The 16,551-nt window shown below is 40.7% G+C and overlaps 1 protein-coding gene across 9 annotated transcripts in view; it reads right to left on the bottom strand.

Annotated features, from left to right (window-relative positions):
• The window catches only part of unc-13, a 99,413-nt gene that overhangs the window by 36,829 nt on the left and 46,033 nt on the right, over positions 1-16,551 (bottom strand). For 6 of the 9 annotated variants that reach the window (XM_069137191.1, XM_069137193.1, XM_069137195.1 and 3 more), the window contains exons 3-6: positions 9,599-9,642; positions 7,621-7,711; positions 5,312-5,365; positions 975-1,049 (exon numbers count right to left, since the gene is read on the bottom strand). In XM_069137191.1, coding sequence (XP_068993292.1) covers positions 975-1,049; positions 5,312-5,365; positions 7,621-7,711; positions 9,599-9,642 — 264 coding nt within the window. The remainder of the gene's footprint in view (positions 1-974; positions 1,050-5,311; positions 5,366-7,620; positions 7,712-9,598; positions 9,643-16,551) is intronic. The other 3 variants (XM_069137197.1, XM_069137194.1, XM_069137198.1) reach the window with 1 other exon arrangement.

Below are 16,551 nucleotides of genomic sequence, written 5' to 3' on the forward strand. Positions count from 1 at the left end.
CGAGGAATCCAAAGTGCTTTTGGTGTATATTAATTACACGAGGAATATAGTTATAGAATAATCTCATTAGTAAACAGCTATATGCGAAACCTTCGCGTTTTCACGATAAATTATTACTTACGACGCGTTCGCCGCCGTACGTTTACATTTACACGCAGTTTGGTAAATACGAAATTTTGTTTTTACCGTCAAATCGGACCGGAAAGAGAGAAACGTGATTGCGAAAACCGCCGATAAACACGAGTTGCGATAAAAGGCGAATAAGGATTGTAGGCGGAACTTGAGTATAAAACGGGACACAGCGGTGGCGAGAATTTTTTTTTTTTTAACCGTAAACTGCGAATTCCGTGATTAAGTTACGCCACGTGCGGTACCAAGTCTCTGTCGAGAACCCGTCAAATTTATACACACACATATATCTGCGTGGACAAGTGAAAAATTTGTAAATTTCGCCGGTGTATGCCGTGCATGCGCGAAAACAGTCATCAACGAAAGTGATACGATTATACCGTTTTCTGAGCTGTGCTCAAAATTTTTTTTTCACACTCCATAACACAAAGTTTGTTCATAATCGCAATGATTCGGATCCTGCGTTTCCTAATTAAAATTTCCTCACCAGATCGGGGTCTGTATAAACTTACCAAGTTTATCCTCATTTTGGGCGGTCGTGTGTTAGATTTAACTTAATTCTGGATAAAGCTTACTACCCCTGACAAGGAAATTTAATTTTATCTTCAATCAAAACGTACCCCGCTAACCTGTCCTGTGGTATACAGGAATTATACGCACACCTGTATCGTACGTGTCGATGTCGCAGGCTTTCTTGAATTTTCATGGGAATTGATTCTAGGTTTAAGGCAATGTGTTCGTGAGTATAGAAGGGTTGAAATGCGTTATTCACAGCTCTGAGAGTTACAAAGAAATTATTTTCATAAGGGTTAAGGATTGTGTATAAATTAGGTGAGCAGACTTACCAAATCCTCGTCGTTGAGGGTGGCTCGAGGAACGGCTGAAGTAAGTCCCGCGTTTCTCTTCGTCGCTGCCATTGTCTGAGGAATGTTGAAAATTAATTTCCTCACATCGTTTTCGATAAATTCGCGTGCGAATTCAACTATAGTGCCCAAAAATATATAAGTATAGTCGAGTATAACAGTATCTACTTTTAAGACTCGAGGCTAAATACAAGTCGAAGAATATAGTATATAGAAAAGCCATATGTAGTTTCAATTCAGCAATTACTTTATACATATGTATAGTATGATGTATGTACAGACGTTTCGCAATGTGCAAATTTCGGTCGATATAAGTTTACAGAAAATTACAACTATATACATAATGTGTACTTATGCATATATGTGTTTGGCATATCGTATGTACGGAAGTTCCTGTCAAGAGTTTGTGACAAGATCGGTCCAACTTATACGTATAACGTATGTCCAGAGGAAAAGAAAATAAGATAACAGGATTGAAAAGTTTCTATGTAAAATATTTACACGATGCATTTGATCTGATTAAAAATTGGACAGAGAAACACAAACACAGCTCAGCAATGGAAATTTCCGTAGCTGCGCGTCAGTTATGTTTGCAATAACAAATGCTCAGAAAAGTAGGTCTGGTCGAATTTCGAATCTACGGTGCACAGTTTGAATTTCACTAGAATTAAATGTAAAAATAAAAAGAAGAAATGGTAAATAACGAAAAAAGTACCGGAGTATAAAATATTGCGGTTGCACAGCGATAACTTGCATAATATGCGAATCGGTGAATCGTTATACAGCGGTAATAAGAAATGAACGTGTTTAAAAACTTGCATCCCTTTTTTTTCTTAATCCAAGCCGAAATACGTACGTGAATATGTGGTGAACCTAGCTTTGCGATTGTTAATGTAAAACTCGAATATGATTGCCAAATTATTTTTGAGATCGGATGAAGCGAGCGCTTTATTAAAAATGAATTCTGTTACATATGTAGAAACAAGATGACGAGATAAAGCAACGTGTCGCTTCGTGCTGTAGCCAACGGGCTTTCAATGCTATAGCCACATAATAACAATTGCATTACATATACCTAAGAGTATTCACGATATATATGTATACATACCTACACAGGGTGAAAATATATGTATTATATATACCTATGCATGAAATAATACATATATTACAAGAGAAGTGTGGGTGAAACGAATGATTGTAAAAAAAAAAAAAATACATCGCTGTTCGATTATAATCTGTTTTGTGTCGTACAGCGTATATGAAACACGTTCGCGCTATTTCCCGGTCAAAGCTGATCGCCCTTGTTGACTCTGATCCGTAATAAAATATTCCACGCAATTCATCATACAACTGCCGATGATTATTTTACGGATCAATTGATAGGATGCGAGGCGTAGCGATGTCCGGGAGAATATGACGTGCTGAGTGGTAGTTGAAAAAATTTCCATACGCATATGTATGAGTAGCAGTCGTGTCGTTGTTCCAAATTGAGTGTCTCCTCTATTCATCGATATGAATCTACGAAGCGTCAACATCGGCTATATGCCTAATAGTGAGAAATTCTACATCGATACGTAATATCTATATGTATATGTGTAAGCGTAGGAACGAAACGATAGATCGATAACACAAAGGTTTCTAACAATAAGGTAAAAATCTAGACCAATTGGGCATGCCGTGACTCGCAGCGCGAGCAGAGCCTCGAGCCTCGAGATTTCAATTAAGATCTTGCCCGACGTATGTATAGTTGTGAGTGTGCCTATGCATGTACACACGCCTACCTATGCATAGCTATGTCACATACTGGATGTATTCCTCGAAAGTGCTCTACTTGGCATTCTTTGCAGGCTTGACTCGACCTGCAACTTACACCACTTTTGTCCCAAGCACCCGGGAAGTTGGGCTTCAAAAATCCCCGGCATAATATCGCGTCGTTCCGTCTAACTACCAGAGATAATTGCTATTTATTCGTCTTCGATTCGATCGAAAATCTGCAGGTGAGGAGATCGATACATTTTCTCTATTCATATACCTACTAGTATAAGTTGTGTAAAGATAACAGCTAGTTTGGCGTTAAATGGCGGAAAGATAAAAGCAGCGATTTGGCACACCTGTAGCCAATGAATTTTATTTTGTGCAAGGATCGGACACTGCGAAAAATTACTCGTGCAAAGTTCGTAACCGGAGATGAACAGAGTTCGCCGCCTCATCGTCAATTACGAATCAAAGATCGTGACGATTTCTTGTCGTACTTTTAACCTCGGCTTTCTCTTATTTTTATGTTTTTTTTTTTTCTTGCTACTTGCACTTAAGTACTGATCGCGCGTTGCCATCCTTGCGAAAAATAAAATACCTTGCTTACGGTATTGATTTATTCTCGGTGGAGTCGTGCGGCCCTGATATATACAATATGTATATACATCATACGTGGACAAGTATACATAAAAAATTCATGCTGTTTGATGTATTGGATACGCGTAGAAAAGCAAAGTAGCAAATACATGTAAGCAAAATTATCTCATCGATGAGAATTATGATATATTTTGCGCGAAAGAAATTGAACGATGAGCGAACAGTTTGGAAAAACGATAACGATGTCGTTTCGAACGGTTCATTGTTATCGAAATTATTTACAAACCGTCGTCTAATCACTTGAATTAATAATACAGCGTTCTCGGGGCGGTTTCTTGTTGTACAAACTGCGATAAATTATGCCGAGCACGTTGTACGAATGATGAATTGGCATCTTGCAGTTACAGTTCGGCTAAGTTTAGTCCCGTATACAATTGGCACTCATGCATATAAATCGTGTATATGTGCATACATATTTATATGTGATTGTATAGATCAAGTTTTGTGTGCGGTAGTAATTTCAGACATTTGCCCACATGCGACGAAAGTTTTTGCAAACATTCCATAATTTCGTCACGCCAAGTGCGAAACGAGAAAAAACGCCCTTGAAGGTGGAAAAATAAAACTTGAACCATGACTGCAAGGTGCGTTGGGAAATTTACGACGTAGTTTTAATACTATATATGTATAAGTATACGCATTCAATGCAATCTACGGATATGTTGTTAATGCAACGGAAAGCCCCGTTCGTTGAGCATGCAGCAATACCCCAACAATAACTCATGCGTATATTAATTTTGGTAAGGACTCATTGATTTTGTACCTTCAAGACCTGGAGGTAGAGTTTTGAATTTGAGAGGTCAGTGAGTGGTTCAGGTGTGTTGGAGAGAGTACAACGGTCGCCACAGAGAACAAACAAGAATAGTAATTATGTGCTGATGAGTTTGTTTCTTTCTCCATGGACGTTACAGATATGCCGTAGATACATACATCAATAGGCCCACATCTGTATCCGTATATTCATGTATGTATATACGCGATTTTAAAGAACTACAGAAGTACAAAGTTACAAAATTACGGTACATGAAAAAACTTGGATAGAAAAAAAAAAAAAAAAAAAAAATGAAATTACTTCTTCCACGGTATGGCTGATAGAAATAATCGATGTTCGTTAGGTTTCAATTTTTCACCGCGATAAAAATTTGCGAAAGTTGTTGTTATGCGGCATCTATCAGCAGAATAGCGATAATTTTTTCAGCCAAACCGAGGTGATGTGAATATTCATTTTTTTTCTTTGATTCTGGCAACACTGAAATGCTTACGGGAGAAGGTTTGTTCCACGCGGATATACAAACACTCAGAAAATAGGAAAAAAAAAAAAAAACAATTATTGTTTTCCTGGAAGGATTAATTAGTTGGCGATGATACCGTGATTATGGGGATTAAAACGGAAGCGCGGGGAATTTGGATGAGAAGAGGACCGGGGGAGTATAATATGAAAATTGCGATAATACGTTTAAAATGATGCGTCTCGAATTTACGCGCGAGAATACGAGGAATCGAACTGATCTATTGCATGTACTGTGATGCAGGGGTCAATTGACGTGTTGAAAAATCCAATGGAAGCAACTAATACCAGACATGGGGGGATGAATTAAAACTCGGAAACGAGAACAGTGATAAATCTTCGATGAATGCACGTCTGCAGTTGAACATCGAACACTGCTCCGTGCAGGGGAAAAAAATTGACTCGATGATAGCTGCGGGTGCAGTTAATGGTTCGCTAAACTGGAAGTAGAGAGGTTCTATTTGGCGCAGATAAGCACTACTTTCGTTTAATTGGCTGGTATACCGTAAAAGCCGCGATTACAAATACATAGGTTATTCAATCAACGATTTAGCGAATCGGTGTCTCGTCTACTCGCAATTAGGGTGTTTACCACTTCAACTGGTACGCATGTACGTACCTCTTCTCTCAATTTCCAGTCTCCGTGTTTATCACTAGTGAAGACAATGTTCCGCTATTGGAAATAAAACTCGTTCATAAACTGCCCTAGGAGATGCGTTAATTATCCGATCCCGGTCTATGCGGTGATTGTGTTAAGTCGAAATATGGTGAAATTTTCAAAAAAATAGGCACCGGGAAACTTAATTATCGGTGAGTGGTTCAATGGAACATGAATGTATGTGAATAACAAACAATTAGACAGTCACCGTTTCGACAATTGACACTCAACATTTACGGGACGCGTGATCAATGCCTACGGCGAAAAAGCGTGGTTCGAAATTGCAAGAAAGTCTCTGACTCTGAGCATTGTGACTTTTGTTCCGAAATCTTTGACACGCGTTACTCTCTCTTGCAATTTTCCACCCGCCTGATCGACGCGAATTAAATCGTCAGAAAGGATCGAGTACCGCGACCCAGGGAAAACCAACAGCCACGTTGGTCACATTTTGCATGTTTTTTTTTTAACTCGTCTCGTCTCGTGGGAAAATATTTGAACAATGTTTGAACGGTTGAGGATCAAGGGCGTCGAAACGAAAGCATCTTCCGTTGAACGTTGACGTATAGGCGTAGCGAGAGGGACAATTTGGGGTGAGGAAAAATGGATTGTAAAGGGTGCGACGATACACTGAAACGTAGAACACACATTAAATATAGGGAAATACGAATGTAGTTCGTCGAAACATTTGGAAAAATTTTAACGAAGAAATCGGCAAGCTGTTATACTGTTCGCGTGAGTACGAAGGAGACAAGTTTCGAGGCACTCGAACATATTGAGCGGTGCACAGATAGATTATACGTGAGTGTAAAAACAGAGCTTGACAAATGTTTCGAGAAAACGGGACACACAACATTTAGAAATTTGACGGTTAGATTAGCGAATACGCGTATACCGTTGTTACCGAGGGTAATTTCAGCAGTTTACGGAATTCACCTGGGCAACGCCATTTGGCTTACCCACTTCGCTGTTCGTGTACATTTCGACAAAGACTTAATGAAATGATCGTCATTTGGTATGCAGATTCCAGACACACAGGGGACCGGTTATACACGTGAATGCATAACAATATACGGTTCTTGCAGGTATAATTTCAAGACGGACGGCTAGTCCAGGCCGGTGGCTAATTGCTGTTTCAGACAAGGCGTAATTGGACGTTACCACAATCAGCCGAGAAGCGCATCCGTGGAAGGAAATCCATGATATTAAAACGCGATGCTGATGCAAGGAAATTATTCCCAACGACCTTTTTGGCAATGTCAAAAGCCAGAACAGCATACCTGTTCGGCTCGTTTGCTTCCACGTGACTCCGACTGTCAGAAACGATTCGATGATATCCGGGATAATCGAGGCCGGTAAAAGGAAAGTGTATTATCCAAAATTGCGGAGCTAGCTGTGGCACAGGACCTTACACGAGATTCCCGCTAATGATTGAAAAAGGGGCTTGAAAATCCCATTTAGCCTTGGAAGGAACGAGCCATTTTCTGCGCACGAAGGGGGCTCAGTCGCATTGCCCTTAACGCCCTTGGAAACCCTTGGCCTGGGGGAAACCGTCATCTTGTCAGGGAAGTGGGAGTATCGTGCTGCAATAACCAAGGGAGTGAAGATCACGGTGAGGTAGCCGTAAAACTTTTTTTTCCTCGAACGACATCAACGTAAGCCCGACGATCAGGCTCGCGATAATAATCAGCGGGTTCTTAGGGACCTTTGAAGATCCGTGTTGTACACGTGCAGGAAAGTTGTCGAATTGTCCGATTCGACCATCCAGATATTCCGGATCGCCGATCAAACCCGAAGCCTTGAATCGAGAGTGAAAAATGAAACGAGCAAATGTAAAGTGTAAAAAGAATAAAAAAAACGGGGGGGAAAAAAAAATCGGATCGGTAATTCACTGCCCTTGGGTATCGACACGAGACCTGTGGTTATTCGAAACAGTAATTTATCGTCTCCAATAGCACAGAGAGAATATTGGCGAGTAGCTGATGGTTAAGCGAGAGTATGAAACGGAGGGATCGAGGGGCTGGAAATAGAGAAGAATGGAAAGGTGCTGAGATGAAAGAAGGAGAGAGAGAGAGAGAGAGAGAGAGATATAGAAAGAGTGAGAGAGAGATGCAGAGATATGGACGGAAAGAGAGAGAGAGAGAGAGAGAGAGGGAAAGTGGGCTGCCGGAGTATGTCGGGATGACGGATAAAACGGAAGTGACGGAGAAAGATAGACAGATCGATAGATAGATAGATGAATGAACAGGAGGAGGAGCGAGCAAATTACGTACCAGCTCAGAGACCAGGGGTATCGACTTGCGACGTGGCCGAATGTCCGGCATGCTGTCGATGTTGCTGTAGAATGGGTTATCTCCAGGATGGCTGGAAGCAAATGTGATTATTTCCTTATTATTACCTGGCACTCGGAAGCTTCAATTTTCTATGTGTAGTGTGTACATACATACATATATATATATATATATATACGCGCGTGTAGTGCTGACGCAAACACGCCCCTTTGAAACACCCTTGTAGTAGACTAACTCGAAAATCAATCAATTGCCACCGACTCTGAGTCGGCCACGTCACTCACCCACTGCTACCCGAGTCTCTTTCAGTACTCTATTCGTTTCATCCCTGCACTAAACTTATCACGGCACGTAGGGGCAATTATTTTCAGCTGCGTATAGGCTGGGGTTCGTTTTGACTTGGAGGTATAGGAAGAGAAGAAATGATTCGATTAACGTATTACTTAATTTCGAAGCCATCGTGGATATCTTTTTCTTTCGTTAAGGGTCACCGGAAGTGACTTTCAAAGTCACAAGAATTTCACGATTTGTCTGTTTATCAGCAAAATTTTGATCGATTTGAAAAACTCCAAACTCGGGGTACCTATTTGAATATCACTTTTTACTCTCACCAGGAGTATAAATTTCAATATGATATGAGTGTAAATTCGTGGACAATTATTACAAAAATGTCATCAAGTGTTTTGATCGTGGATTCGTAAAGGGGGAAAAAAAAAATTCACGGAAGGTTTGACGTAGGGTTTCAACATAGCGTCAGACTGAGAAATGAGCCGTTAATCATATCTTGTACACGGGATTAAAAGCGCACCCATCAAAATTAGGTCAAATAATAATTCAACCTAATTGTAAGGGTGTAAAGAGGTGACTGGCATGAAAACTCTTCCAAGTTTTTAATATGAAAACGAAGTCGGCGATTAATCATTCGGCGAGCTTTTTTCAAAAAGTACGAGCCAGAACCGGGCGACGCACGCACGGTCCGATGGCATGCGAAACGGGAATAAATTTCGCCCGGTTACGCCAAGGCGGTTACCAACCGAATTGCGTTATTTCCCATGTATACACGCACACTTGTATACATCGGCGGTGGTCAAAGTAGGCGCGTCGTGGATTCCCGTCGAGATAGTCGCGGGTGTGTACGAGCAAGAAAAGCCTGCATTCAGAGAAGACGCGAATTACTTGCTTTGTATTCCCGACCCAGCATTCGGACAGAAGCTAACTGGTAACTCGCGACGTTCCAGATATCCTTAGAAGATAGCCTGGTCTCGGTTGGCGCCTGGAAATGGCCCTCAAGACTCGCTGATGTCTCAACCGAGGGACCGAATTTACCTTTGTCTTATCGTTAATTTCGATTGCTCGGTTCCTCGGGGTTATGGCCGGTATTGTGGAATCTGGGTTACCACCTAGCGCCTCGGATACGCCCACCTATAATCTGCATTCGCGTTGTCCCACTTTCATATCACGTGAACCACGTTGGGTATATTCCGCATGATTTATTCGCTTGCCGTCTCTCGAATCGCAACCATGCAATTACACGAATTAACAATGAAAAAACGAAAAGAAACTCCGACCAAGCCTGATAAGTGTCAACGCCGGGTATCCCCAGGCTTCGATTATATTTCAGAGTCCGTACGAAGCCTTGAGGCCCACGGTTAATCCCAGTTTAGTCAGAAATGTGTTTAAAACCGAGGGTGGAGAGCTTATTTGTGTTTGACTGAACAAAAACGTTCAGTCCGGCCCGAAGCTAACGTTCAATTTTCTGCGAGCCAAATAAACGGCTGGGATTTTTGTGCCTCGCGATCCTACCGATTAAAACGTCAGTTAAAACGAGCTGGAAATTAATTTTCTCCAGCGATGTTCCGCCTTTCTTTGTCCGTTCGCTCTTCGTAACCACTAAATGTAAAAACGTGGAATTCGAAACTGCTAATCGGTTCTAAAAAGCGTTACGGTGTACGTAACTTACCCATTGCTGCGTCCGCTTGCGTCACCTCCGGGTCCGCTGCCGTTCTAACAAACAAAAAACAATTTTATTAAAACAGGCTAACAACAATAAATAATAACGATGAGGGTAGGGGAAGGGGAAACTTCGTCGTGTGAATAACAATAATGATAATGACAATAATAATTATAATAGTAATCATAATTCACAGTCTTATTAGAAACATGCGGCCACAGAAAAGCTGCGGTACAGTAGCGTGGGCATATACCTAATACAATTGCCGACTAACTTTGATAACTTTGTTAATTCTCACAAAGCTCTGCGCTTTCTCTTCTACGCGTGTTAAACACGAATTTTACTTACTTTCCTTACTTTCATCTACGTAGGTATGCAAAACGGCAAGAGTAAGCAATTGTAAGTCCGCGTTTGTCGATCTTAAGCCACCCGAAAGATTGCCGAGTGGAAAATTCGCGGTCCAAATCATCACGCAACTGACTTCCCTTTTCGCTGAATGCAAGTCAAAACGGGTGCCAGTCCGTCAGCGAAACGCTAAAAAATACTACGTAGTCGGCAATTGAGCGGGTTGATAGATACTCCATTACGTTACAGGGAAGGCGAATTGACGTCGAATGACAACCGAGTTGACAACGCTAAAATCAAAATGTAATACTCCGTGGTGATCGTAAAAACTTGAACCAATATCGATTAACTACAGAGGTATACCCGAAACGCATTTGACAAACAAAAAGTTACATTTTGAAATATAGACAATTAAATCGATGCCGAATGGGCGGTCTTGATATTACACGCTAGAAGTGACGTAAAAACTTCGTACTCTACGAGCGAGCCGTTACGCGGGACTATTAATATTAGCCCGTAAACGGTGAGAGGATGTATCCAATTCACTTTTTGCAATAGACGGATATAACTTGGAAATCGGGTTGACGATTGTATCGAGTCGGTTGGACCGTGCCAAAAACCCGAATCTGCAAATTTGGCCGTTTTGCTTTACGCAGCTGTAACGTAATGTCACGAAGATAATTATAGCGGGGAATACATGATAGTTTGGTTAATTCTGTGGCCGCATAAGCACAATGTTTTGCCACATACAGTTTTACGCAATTAATATAAATATATAGGTACCAGGCGATTTCCACTGGCAGCGACCTGCTGAGTTGCGATAAAATTTTTGAAATTATTATCCAGTAATTATGCAGGTTGGAAATTCGCCTCGAGTACCTAGCTGCATGTAATCGTTCGTTTGGCTTTCGCGAGGCTCGAGGAGCGAGATTCGAGGATGATCGTTGACCAGATCGAACGGGGGACTCGACTCTTTTTCGAACATTGGATCATTAGCCGCGAAGAACTAATTTCGGGAACTCCGAATCTCGCCGCTCTTATCTGGCGAAGCAAAGGGTACAGTTCAACAGTACAATATAAATATATGCTTAATACGTATAGTAGAATCTTTGTCGTTGATATATAATAGATAAACTTATAGACAGCGTAACAAGTGTTATAGAATTAGTTCCCATGCACGGGTATTTTCGTGAGTGAAAAACAGTCTCGTGGCAGAATATAACATTTTTCGGCGAAATTCTTGCGAAATTTTCAATATTCTTGCTGGAAGAACGTCTTTCGATGTATTTTTATACTCGTAATACCAGTTTGTGGGCTGATCCAAAAACGACTTTTTCGAAGAAGATCCGCGAGTCAGTTAAGTTCACGGGAATCATCCATACCTTTCTGTTCATTTTTCTGCGTATTTGCAACGACGCGATGATAGGCATTTCTATTCTTGTTAGAAAATCACGTCATGACACGGTTCCTTTTTTTTCGTCAGAAATCTGTGCGACAATTGAGCAACTTGACAAAAAAACGAAATTTCACAACACATTTATAGGCTCTGTGGGATTGATCCCTGCGAAATGAACTGCCTACTTGGCGGTTATGCGTTGAACGTTTTGCGAGTCTTCTTGGATCGAGACGATTTAGAAATTGAGGAAGAGTAAATAAACGTTTTTAGCTTTGCTTCTTTTACAATTAATACACGTCTGACAAGCAACATTTACAACGAAATTGGTTCATTTATCAGTTAGGCCTTATTAACATTCTACATTCACGGTATTAATATTGCAAGCCTGAACATTCTAATGTATATGATGTTCTATCTTCTATACCAAGCCATTAACTTATTCGATCGATGATTTTAATGATATGACATCTAGTGTGGTACAATGTTAGTGATATGGAGAGATGATATAGGTATACCGCTGATTCTTATCGAGGCCCAAAGCAAGTGAAAGGATCCTGTCACGTGCAACTGTAACTTTTACGCCGTGAAATTACAGAACTACGTATAGGACATAGCGTATAATTTACGAGAAAAGAATCGCCACGTTTACGCTTATATCGTTGGACCGCAGTGTGAAATTTCAGAATCATCGAATCTGCGAACCACGCAGCGGTGTATAAAAATATTCACGATAGAATTTGATTTTGAACTTGCGAATACATCCGCAAGTTTTGCGTTAACTGGCTTAAAAATTTCATTCAGATTCAGAGGAGCGAAAAACTTGCTCTCCGCTACTTTGATTACATTTATGCTGCATGTAATAGGCACGTGCGTTTACCACAAGCCGTGAACTTCGTGATGTGTTAATTGACTTTGCAACCGGCAGTTTTTTTTTCGTATCAAAACGTGACATGTCAAATATGTTGGGAAAATTTTACTGTCATAAAGTTCAACAGACGTTGGATAACAATTTCTACGTCGTTCCAATTTAATTTCAATTCATACAATATCCGCGATTTCCATCCATGCGTAATGCATAACGTAGGCTCTGTACGACAAACTTTGAAATTCAAACTCGGTAAACGGAAAGCTAAAGAGGTAGTAGGTGAGCATGGCTGGTACGCCCGTGTGTATATTTCCAAGGGAAATTAGCAGCTCTTTGTTGCTACAAATTGATGACGAAAGTTTTCCCATCAGCTTCTTACGCTTGACATCTTTGCTACCTTCACGGCGCTGTCTTTTCGTAACAATAAGAGGGGTGGATGTAAACCCTGTTTACATACGCGGGAGTACACGCACCTTATATCGGGTACCATGAATAAGCATGTAGACCAACGTACGTGAGCAAACAAACGGGAGTAACGCTCCCTGAGCAGTCAAGCTGTTTAATTGATTTATTCGAAACTAGCACGGAAACGAATGTCATTGAATGCCCCCACAGTCGTACATCGCCAGGAATCGCTTCCGAGTGGCGATGTGCGGAATTCGGTGATTTATCGGCACTTCGGTTCAACGGCTTGTATTCATTTACTTGCGCATCCATTCACTGACCTTGAGCCTCGGGAGAAAGAGATAAAAATATGTTCTTAATTTCTTTTTTATTCTTTCCTCCTATTTTTATATGCATATATGTATATATATACGTACGATATATTTATATATTATATACCCGTATACAGAAATATACACGATAGAAGAATTACAACGGCCTACGAAGTTTTGCCTTTGCAGAGGTCGCGTGTGCGTTTCCGCCTGCGTGCATTGTATGATATGTTAATGCCTGACCCATGTACGCATGTACGTATATGGGTGCGTGTGTATGTGTGTGTGTGTAACGATAACCTAGTTTGTGAGTGTGTGCAGTGTCACATACGCGCGTCGTGTATGTTGGATATAATTACGCTCTACACCAGCTCGGCTGTAAATCCCGTTGTCGTGATTAATCTCACGCCAACATTTATATGTTATACCTATATACCTATGTGGATGCAGATATATTGTGCGCAAAAAGCTTTTTCTTACAGTTTCGTGGAATTTATTTTACTGGTTCCGGGGAGAGAGGGGACGCTCATATAGGGTACCTGCATTCAGTGCCTGCATGATTCTTTGAATCTATTTGGGGAACTTGCGACACGCGGAATCGCATGAAAGGCTGCCAAGCCTTGCAGGCACGCAGTTTCAGGTCTGAATTCAACACGGCAATTGTTTATTAACGAGATGCCGGCTCGGGATACGCGGTCGGATTTTAATGAGGAGCAGATTATTCGGAAGATAGATTAATTAAGCTTCTTATACTGGCTTTCGGCGGCAAAGGAGTTTTCGGAAAAGTATCACGATTAAAGCTCTGTCGCGTTCAAAGCTGCAGAGGCTGCACGTCCAAGGCTCGGGCTTTAAGTTCCGCTCCGGAGCCCGACTTCGAATTAATAGATCGACAGCGACGTGCTCGGCGTATAGCGAATTCTGAAACGCGAAACATGGGATAGGAAACGTCGGAACTTGGCCAGCTGCAAGTGGAGCGGGAACAGCGAGGGGCAGATTCGGGACTGGCAAACTTTCCTTGCACGATCTCTCAAACAACCCCGAGAGAGGTGACGAGGAGGGTGAAAAGAAATTGAGGGAAAGAAGGGAGGCTAAAATGGAAACCGGCCGAAGGACCTTTCCCTGCAAGTTTCGCTACGCTTCACTTTCCATTTCCATTCCTGTTCGCACCGCCTCCGGTGTTCTTTGGCTGATTTTTTCTTCCTTTTCTTTTATTTTTATTATTACTTTATTTCGCTTGCCATTTATTTATTTTTATCTCCCTGTATTACCTTCTAGCTTTACCTAGACCGTCGCAATGGGTTGCTACATGGTTCCTTCTCACACCGTGTATACGTACTTCCTGAATTTTTAGTTTTACCAATATTTGTATATATACTAGGTGTGTATGTGTAGCGAGGCGGAATATCGATTCACCGAGTACCTATGTATTTTTCACTCAGACGGGTGGCCCGAGAGACGCGGGTATCAAAGAATTGAGTCGCGGGTCTTAGGATGCACGAACTTTTTAATTGCTGCATAAAAATGGCTTAATTAGTGCGGTTTCCTTCTTGGCTGTAGTAATTTAAAAATTTTCACAAAATTTTCGTGAGTCTCAGCCGCTGGAGCAGCGTTAGAGCGTATAACCTGACCTGCACTATCCTGCTACAATGAGATTACCAATTATTTTACTCGACGTATCATTTTCGAATTTAATTACCTGACTAATTTGCGAATCTCATTTCTTCGGGTCATTACTCAAATTTTTAAATAGTACAAGTACCGGGCTTATCTGGTCATTCTTTGAATCGCAACGCTCACGAGGATCGAGAGAAAGGATCTGAGAATGGAATAAAAAACGGAAGAAATCAGGAAGCCGCCCGCAATCCCAAACTCTGACAGATCTGTCACTTTTTATCGGTAAATCCGTGTGGAGAATTACCATCAGAGGAGGACTTATCGAGAATTTCGACAGGTTAACGGCCGTAAGGGTATTTGGAAGGATGTTTCGCTATTTCAACGCAGTACGATTGGAGCGACGTGTGGATTTCATTCGCGTGGATTATTTATGCATATAGGCACGGCATTTTGAAACAAGAGTCGGGTGAATCTTTACTCAATACATTTGTACGAGAAGATAATACACCGTTGTACGTATAATACATTTTATATTATGTGTATATGCATAATGTATGATATATTACGATGAAATGTATTCCTATATGTACCTATAATATACTATAATAATATTATATATAATAATATTCTCACATGTAATTGTTTCATTGATTATAGAAATTCATGTAAAATTCAAAACGCGAGACTACCGTCTATATAATTAAGTGAGTTATTAATTGACACAGAGACGCTGCTACTTACACTTTGTTCGATAAGAAAGAGTGACAACTCGATTATGATAATGAACGGTGAATTTGTAAATGTTCAAGGAAAACGAAAAATTCATTATAATCTTATGCACGCATATTATATACCGCGTACTATATTGTAGTCGAAAACTATATGCCGTAACAATATAATTGTGACACATGAAGTCATTGTTACGTTATAGGCGTGTTAGTTATCTTTTGTATAAAAGTGTGAAATTGTTGGTCTCCTAGTTCACCAAAGCTTATTGAAAATTTTTTTTTGTTTTTGTTTAATTTCTTTTAGGCGGTGGTGGAGCGATTTCAACCCATCGTATTTGTCAAAATCATTTCTACTGAAATTCAACCGAATCCCGTTAGTTATGCTTCTTCAGATGCAGGGCAATTCCTGATGATAAACGTACGTTTATCACTTGGCAGAATATCGGATTATTACAGCACCGTTAAAGACGGTAAAGTGGAAGATATCAAAATCAGAACGCCTAACTGAAATGTTTTCAATTTTATCGCGGCATTATTTCAACACTACGATTTGCCAATGAGTTCATATTCGCAATATTTTTGCGCCTCCTTTTGTCCAGTTTCTTTTTCGCGTGCAGGACTATTGTTAGCGCAATTGATGTGTATTACCTTGTTAACGGTAATTATTACTAAGTATTAACGTCCCCATCGCCCCAACCACCTCCACCCGCCTGACAAACTTTGCAAAATAGAAAATTATCAGAGTGATGATTTTTCAATAGCTACTCGACTGGTCGTGATAATAGTGTAATGACAATGCGTGGTAATAATAATAACGATAACAATAATACTGGTAAGATAATCACTTGGTTCTGGCGTAACGTAGAAAAAAAAAACAACCTAAAAAATAAAAAAGGTTAAACGAATAAACATCTAACGAATCATAAAAACCTACGACAGCCACGAAATACTGCTAAGGGTTTAATTTCGAAGTATTCAATATAACGAAGATAATTACCTAATCAACGGCTAGTTAGCTTTACCCATTTTCAAATATCGCGAATAATCTCCTTGTTTGTGCAGGGATGCATGTGAAGCCGCGTTGTACCGACTATGACTCGCGTGTTTGAGCACATGAAAATGATATATGTCGAGGTACGTCTGCGTACGTGACTCAGGGGGGCGCGACGTTAAAGTCCTGAATTCAAAGCTGCGCTGAAGACGAGTTTGCGTTGTTACTGGTAGTATAAATGGCGTACGGAGAGTGACGGAGCTTATACGCGAAATGCTGATTAAACATACGGAATGTATACACATCT

This window comes from Neodiprion pinetum, chromosome 6, assembly GCF_021155775.2.
Source record: "Neodiprion pinetum isolate iyNeoPine1 chromosome 6, iyNeoPine1.2, whole genome shotgun sequence".
NCBI lineage: Eukaryota > Metazoa > Arthropoda > Insecta > Hymenoptera > Diprionidae > Neodiprion > Neodiprion pinetum.